This window comes from Dipodomys spectabilis, unplaced genomic scaffold (genome assembly GCF_019054845.1).
Source record: "Dipodomys spectabilis isolate Male_0828 unplaced genomic scaffold, ASM1905484v1 ptg001934l, whole genome shotgun sequence".
In the NCBI taxonomy this organism is placed as follows: Eukaryota; Metazoa; Chordata; class Mammalia; order Rodentia; family Heteromyidae; genus Dipodomys; species Dipodomys spectabilis.
Window position 1 is genome coordinate 4,738 of NW_024872611.1, and position 6,564 is coordinate 11,301.

Below are 6,564 nucleotides of genomic sequence, written 5' to 3' on the forward strand. Positions count from 1 at the left end.
GACCCGCCATGGATTGACTGTAGATCCCAGAGGACAGAATGCCAGCCCAGGCCCATTCATGGGTCAAGCCAGGAAAATGTTTTTTGGTTTTGTTTTTGTTTTTCATCTGCGGTCTCTCTCCACACCCGGTGTGCTTTGTCTGTCTGTCTCTCTGTGCGATAGGGGTTTGCCATTCATGACCTGTGTGGGCGGGGATGCTGGGGCGTGTGTGTGTGTGTGTGTGTGTGTGTGTGTGTGTGTGTGTGTGTGTCTGTGTGTGTGTGTGTGCGTGCGTGCGTGTGTGTGTGTGTGTGTGTGTGTGTGTGTGTGTGTGTGTGTGCGCGCGCGCGGGTGAGGGGGAGGTGTTCCTTCCTCACAAGACCTTCCTAAAGTGTCGGTTCGGTCTGGATCGATCTTGGGCCTGACGTTGTTTTTCCTTGTTTCGGGGTGCCACCTACTGGACACCGTGTGGAGTGACAGGGAGTGATTCGGGGCTGATGGCTGATGGCTGGCGACTCTCGCGAGAGTCTCGCAGACTCTCGCGAGAGTCGCGATGAGGTATCGCCGGCTCTCTTCTGCGGCTTTATTTACAACAAAACAAAATGAAACCACAGCAAACAAGGAAATTTTCTTGAAGGGAGGGCCGAGCGGAGGGGGAGGGGGGCCCGCAGGGGGTGTTTCTTTTCGTTATTTTCTGGACACGGAATTCGTTTGGATATTACGTCTTATGAGCAAACTGTACCAGTTTATTTACGGTTGTAATTTATATACAGTAACACAAATGTCTTTATGTCAGTATTATGAAAAAGGGTCCCACGGCTGCAGTGGGTGAAAGATTGAGACGGGAACATTTCTCAAGGAGTGCCAAGAAAATGGAAAACAGGCAATGCAATAGTTCAGGGAGAGTTATAAATATCAAGTGCTGCCCTAGGTGAAATTTCATGCAAATGTCCTCACCCACTCAGGTAAACTTTTTATATAGGTATCAGAATAAAATTTCTTGAACTATATAGACTTTTATTCACTTGATTTCCCTTAAGTAAGTTAAAATAACTGGCTGTTGACAGGGCACATCTGGATATTTCTATCGGTCCCATAGAGATAATCTGTTAAATTTTAGAACACGGTAGATTATATTTGCTATTTCCCCAAATGGACTTTACAAAAGCCATCCGTGGCCCCAAAGATGTATCTGGACCTCTCATCATGTGTGACTAAATAGGCCTCAGTGAATTAAGCTGAGAAAGCTGCAAAACAAAGCAGATCACTTCAGTTATGGAACATGAAGAGAACAAAAGTAGCTTTATGCCACTGGATCTTTAGTGAGAAGATAGAATAAAAAGAAGAAAAAAATATTGGAGGATGCAATATAAACCAATTGAAACGTATCCAACCGATGATCTGGCTTTGAAGTGGCTATTTACTGGTGTGGTCCTAGACCATGGTGTCCAGAAGGATACATCAATGTGTTTTGAAAGATCCTAAACCAAATATACTTGTAATAATGACAGGTACGTTTCTGTCCTCCTAATTCCAGCTTTAATCCTAACACGTCCGGTTGTGATAATACGTTCACAGTCGTGCCACTTAGGGATATCACGTCTTATGTCTTCTCTGCAATATCTTAAATGCTCAGAGAAGTTACACCTTCTGACAAAAGGACGTTATGTGTGTCACCCACACGGGGACACACACACACACTCTGTTTGCCCGGAGTGCTGTGTAGCTTACCATGTCCAGTTATAGTTTAGGTCTAGCATCCACATAGGAGGGAAAACACGTGCCGTGCCGTTGGTCGGTCGGTCGGTCGGTCGGTCTGTCTGTCTGTCTTTCCGCCGGTCTGTCTTCCCCTGGCATCACCTGTTCTAGGTTCTTCTCCGCCGCCGGCAACCCCCCCCCCCCCCCCCCGCCCCTCGCGCTCCTAGTCCGTCGATCTACTTCCCTCTGTCTGACATAATCTTATCCTTATTCTTTGGGGAATGGATGAATAAACTTTTACCTTGTGGATATTGTACACACACCGTAACGTGTGTGTGTGTGTGTGTGTGTGTGTGTTGACGGAATAGAGTGTTTGCCATGCCTGAACCCCTGGCTCTGCCTCTCTACCCGTCTGTGATGCGATGTGTGTGCTGGGGCACTTGTGCCTGCGTATGTTCCCAGTGCGAACTCCAAAGAGAAGTACGCCCGCCGGGCCTGTGGGTTCTAACCATGCTTCACCCCCGGGCGATAGGATCGCCCCTCTGACTGACGCCTCCACTCTGTTTGGGCCGGGGCCCCTCGTCTCTCCCTGTGTTTCCTCCTAGGGTTCCCTACCTGCCCTCCCCCCAGCCCCGCACACACACACACACACACACACACACACACACACACACACACACACACACACACACACACACACTGTGCACCGCCACGCTCGGGTCCAGGTCCTCCACCACAGGCATGTGAGTGATGATGCCTCTACCCTCCGACACCTGTGTGTAGGGTTTAGATTCATCGCCTCATGCCCCGAATCCTGCTCCAGAGAGAGAGTGGCAGAGCCTATTAGAAAAGGCTAGCTGTCTGGACAGGCTAGAGTACGAACCGGTGAGAAGGTCGTTCCGTCCGGTGCGGTGCCCGGGGATAAGCGTCACACGGGTGCCACCTCCCCTTCCTTCTCCACCCAGCCAGCAGCGGCTCTCGTTTGGCTTTCCTGTCATTCGGTGATGGGTGAGTGGACTCACGCTTCCCATTGCACGGTCACCGTGGTTTTCCAGACCTGTGTGCGTGACGTAGCTACTCTCTGTGTGTTAGAAGAAACCTCTCTCTGGCCTTCCCCCTGCCCTTTCCCTGCCTGTGAGGGGTGGCGGGTGGGGGCGGGGGGAGGGAGTGTGTTGTGGGGCGGGCGAGGAGCGGACTTTCACAAGTGAGCGGGGTGCCTCCCGACGGCTCGTCTCTTGCTGGAGCCGACCCATCTTTGGGAGTTTTTTTTTTTTTTTTTTTTTCTCTTTCTGGTTTCCATCTGGGGGAAAAAGAAAACAAAACGTACAAACAACCCCCCCCAACCCCCCCCCCCCCAAAAAAAAAAAAAAGACGGGCAGGCAGACGGTGGGACGAGCGCTCACTTGCCCTTTTCTGGCCATGTTGGGCGGGGGTGGGGGTCTTGCCACGGGCGGCGGAGGTCGTGCGGGTGGCCGGTTCGTTTTCTCTCGTGGTGCGGGCCTGCCGTCTTTGCCGCCCCTTCCTGCTTGGGACCGATCCCAGCTTCCCGGTTCTCGGGTTCGGGCCGCTCCGTTCGGGCGAATCTCGTCCTGGTTCCTGGTTTCACTTTGGTCGCTGGCGGCGGCGGCGGCGGCGGCGGCGGCCCGATCTCGGTCTAGGTCTCTGGTGGCTCTGGTGTCGTTCGTGAGGTCGCAGAGAGGACCCGGCTGCAGGTCCTGACCTAGGTTGTGCCACTCGGTGCGTGGCGGTGGTGAGTGAGGCGATTTGTTTCCGTGTTCTGTGTCTCCGGAGCTCAGAGCCGGCCGGCGCGCGCCGATCCGGGGTACGGCGGCTCGGTGGAGTCGGTCGTTGGAAGGCGGTTGTCGTGCTCCCCCTGGCGTCCGCTTTGATATGACAGTCCCCTCGTTCTCAGCCGAGCGAGCGAGTGGAGGAGGAGGAGGTCTGGCGGCAGCGAGCCGGGCGGAGGCCCGGCCTCTGCCGGGTGCCGGGCGCGACTGTCGCCGTGGTGTCGCTGTGGCGCCGGGGCGGCTGTTCTGTCGGACTTTGCGCCCGCAGGCGAGCGCGGGGTGGGGCCGTGCGTCGCCGCTCTCTCTTCGGTGCCCGGTCTGTGCGGGGGGTGGCAGCTTTGTCGGGTCGACCAGTAGTTCTGTCTGGGCCCGACGCCTTGTCCTCCTCCCCTCCCTGGACTCTGGTCTTTGAGGGCGAAAAAAGGAGAGTACGAGGGACGTCTCGGGAGTCGGGGGAGAGGGTCCCCGGGTGAGCCGATAGGTGGTGGGGCCGGTCCCGGCCCGGACTCGGACCCCCCCCCCCTCCCCGGAGTCACCTCCGAGTGAGCGCTTGGCGCGTGCCGGGCGCGAGGGCCTGGGTCGCCGGCCCCGTGTGGCCTCCCTCCACGGCCTCCTCCACGGCCCCGGAGGCCGGAGGACAGACCTCTCCGGCGGGAGGAGCCGTGGGCACGGCCGAGGCGAGCCTCGGGGCCGGGACCTACGCCCCCCCCATCCCCGACATAGGATGGTCGTCGGAGTCACCTCCGAGTGAGCGCTTGGCGCGTGCCGGGCGCGAGGGCCTGGGTCGCCGGCCCCGTGTGGCCTCCCTCCACGGCCTCCTCCACGGCCCCGGAGGCCGGAGGACAGACCTCTCCGGCGGGAGGAGCCGCGGGCACGGCCGAGGCGAGCCTCGGGGCCGGGACCTACCTACCATCTGCGGGGACTTGCCCGGTGGGCCCTGCGTAGGGGAAAACTCGAGGCGGAGGGAGCACCTCGGGAGTCGGGGACCCGAGCCCGGGAGTCCCGGGTGTGTGCGTGCTGGCGGCAGGGCGCTCACCACCGACCCCACGCGGTGTGGGTGTGGTGGTTGGGTGCCTCTCGGAGTGGGTGCCTCGCGTCTGCCGGGGGAAGGCTCCCCGTACCGCCCGTGCGGTGAGCCCGTGCACACCCGGGGTGTGTGCCTGCGAGGTAGTGGGGCGGGAGCGTCCCTTGACCCCGCTCCCGCCCTGGCTCTTCGTCTGTCTTCGCCTTATGTGGTCGACCAGCTGTCCCTGAGAGTTCCGTGTCTGGCTCTGTTGGGGACGTGTTGGGGACAGGTGTCCCTGATGTGGTTTCCGAGAGGTCCCTGTCGCCAGCGAGTTGTCGCCCCTGCCTGACGACCTGGTTTTGGCGTGGTGACGTGAGGATTTTGTACCTGCAGGAGGGTGCTGGCATGCTGTGTCCCGGTGGCTGTCAGCGGGTCTTTGGGGGCTCTCTCGGATGCTGTGTGCCGGGCCTTTCCCGTCTCTTCCCGGTCCGGGTCCCCCTGTCCTTCCCCTCACACCCTGGGCTCCCGCTGCCCTGGGCAGGCCCTATGTCCCTGTGGTGGCTCGTGGGTGTGGTGGTGGTTGGCGGCTGAGTGAGTCCCGTCGTCCTTGATCTCTCCCCCGCTCCCGGTGCCGGATTCTGGCCCTTGCCTCGGCACGCTGAGGAGGAGAGTGGTTGGTTGCCTGGGGTGTGCATAGGTAGGGCCCGCACGGTGTGCTTCCCTCGCCGTGGCCGGCCTGAAGGAGGAAAAAGGGGGGGGCCGCCGAGTCCTGCCTTGCGTGTGCGGCATCCCCGTTCTGCCGTTGGGCTCGCCCGACCTCCGTGGCTTTTTTTTTTTTTTTTCCTTCCTCCTATCGCCCCTAGCTCCAACTCCCCCGACCTGCCGCTTCCCGATGGCGGGCCTGGTCGGCCGCTGAGCTGCGCTACCTCCCGAGCGCTGTCCGTGGCTTTTTTTCTTTTTCTTTTTCTTTTTTTTTTTTTTCTTTTTTTTCCCTCCCTTTCTAGCTTCTTCGGTCCTGTGCCCGGCAGAGGTGTCCTGGTTATCCCGAGTGCCAGGGACGCTTAAGCCCCGTGGTATTTTTTTCATTTTTTTTTTTCTTTTTCTTTTTACCTCGCTCCTTACTCACGGAAGGGTGTCTGTCCTGGCTACGCTTTTATCCCCAGGCTGTTGGCCCTCTCAGGAGCCGAGCTTCCCTGGGCCACCGCCTCCCGAGTGCCGCGTGGCTGCCTTCTCCCACCCCCTCGGTGTGATTGATGTGGTGACGTTGCGATCTCCTTCGGGCCCGGGCCTAAGCTGCGCCAGGCGAGGGACGGACATTCATGGCGAATGGGACCGCTCTTCTCGTTCTGCCCGTGGGCCCCTGCCCTCACCCGTCCCACCGTGCCGGCGCCGGTGGTGTGCGGGGAGGCGGGGGTGCGGCAACCGGGCCCGGCTGCGCTCTCCCTGCCCTCGCCGTGAGGTCGGGGACTTGTACACGCTGGAGGAGGGGGGCGCCCTGATCTTGCTCCTCTCTTCCCGTGACTCGTTATCGGCACGGGGGTCGGCTCTCTCCGCGGAGAGGGAGGGTCGGTGCTCCGTGCTTGCCCGTGCTGTGTGGTGTGAAAAACCGCGCCTCGCGCTCTGCCCTCTTGCGGTGCTCCCGGAACGCTCCCGGTTGGTTCTCTCAGGTGCCTGTGGCTGAGTGGTGGTGTCGTTCCCGATCCTGGCGTTGTCCGCTGCCTTGTGCCAGCCTGCTGCCCGTGGTGTGTCCCGGCCGTCCTCGGGTTCGTGGGGCTTTTGTGCGAGTGAGAAGTTACCGTTGAGATTGACGTCTCTGCTGGGGGGGGGTCGAGGCGGTTCCCCAGAGGAGCGCTCTTCCCTTGTTGCGCTGGGCGGTGGCTTCCCCGCATGAGCTGCCGCCCTGGTCCTGGCTTGTCTTCCCTGCCGTGTCACCTGGCTTTCATCGCACCGGGGGACCTGAGATGTTGCAGTGGGAGGCGAGCGGGGCCCGTGCGGGCTTCCCGCCCGTGTGCGCGACTTTGCTCTGGCCCCGCACGGCAAGGCCGACCGACCAGGGTTGGTGTTGCTGCTGCCGCAGACCCCCCCCCTGTGCCC

General features: G+C 59.8%; 1 protein-coding gene across 1 annotated transcript; it reads right to left on the reverse strand.

Annotated features, from left to right (window-relative positions):
• Positions 1-2,861: 2,861 nt before the first annotated feature.
• On the reverse strand, positions 2,862-6,413 carry LOC122103148 (serine/arginine repetitive matrix protein 1-like). Its single transcript, XM_042673605.1, has 4 exons — positions 6,403-6,413; positions 6,083-6,283; positions 3,081-3,870; positions 2,862-2,977 (listed from the first exon to the last, which is right to left on the reverse strand). Exons 1-4 carry the CDS (start codon positions 6,411-6,413, stop codon positions 2,876-2,878), a joined length of 1,104 nt encoding a protein of 367 aa, XP_042529539.1. The 3' UTR covers positions 2,862-2,875.
• Between the last annotated feature and the right edge of the window lie 151 nt (positions 6,414-6,564).

Coding starts and splice junctions, on each gene's coding strand:
- LOC122103148 (XM_042673605.1), bottom strand. Junction 3,871..6,082: donor GCAAGAGGGCAGAGCGCGAG/GCGCGGTTTTTC, acceptor TCGCCCTCAAAG/ACCAGAGTCCAGGGAGGGGA. Junction 2,978..3,080: donor ACATGGCCAGAAAAGGGCAA/GTGAGCGCTCGT, acceptor TTTTTCCCCCAG/ATGGAAACCAGAAAGAGAAA.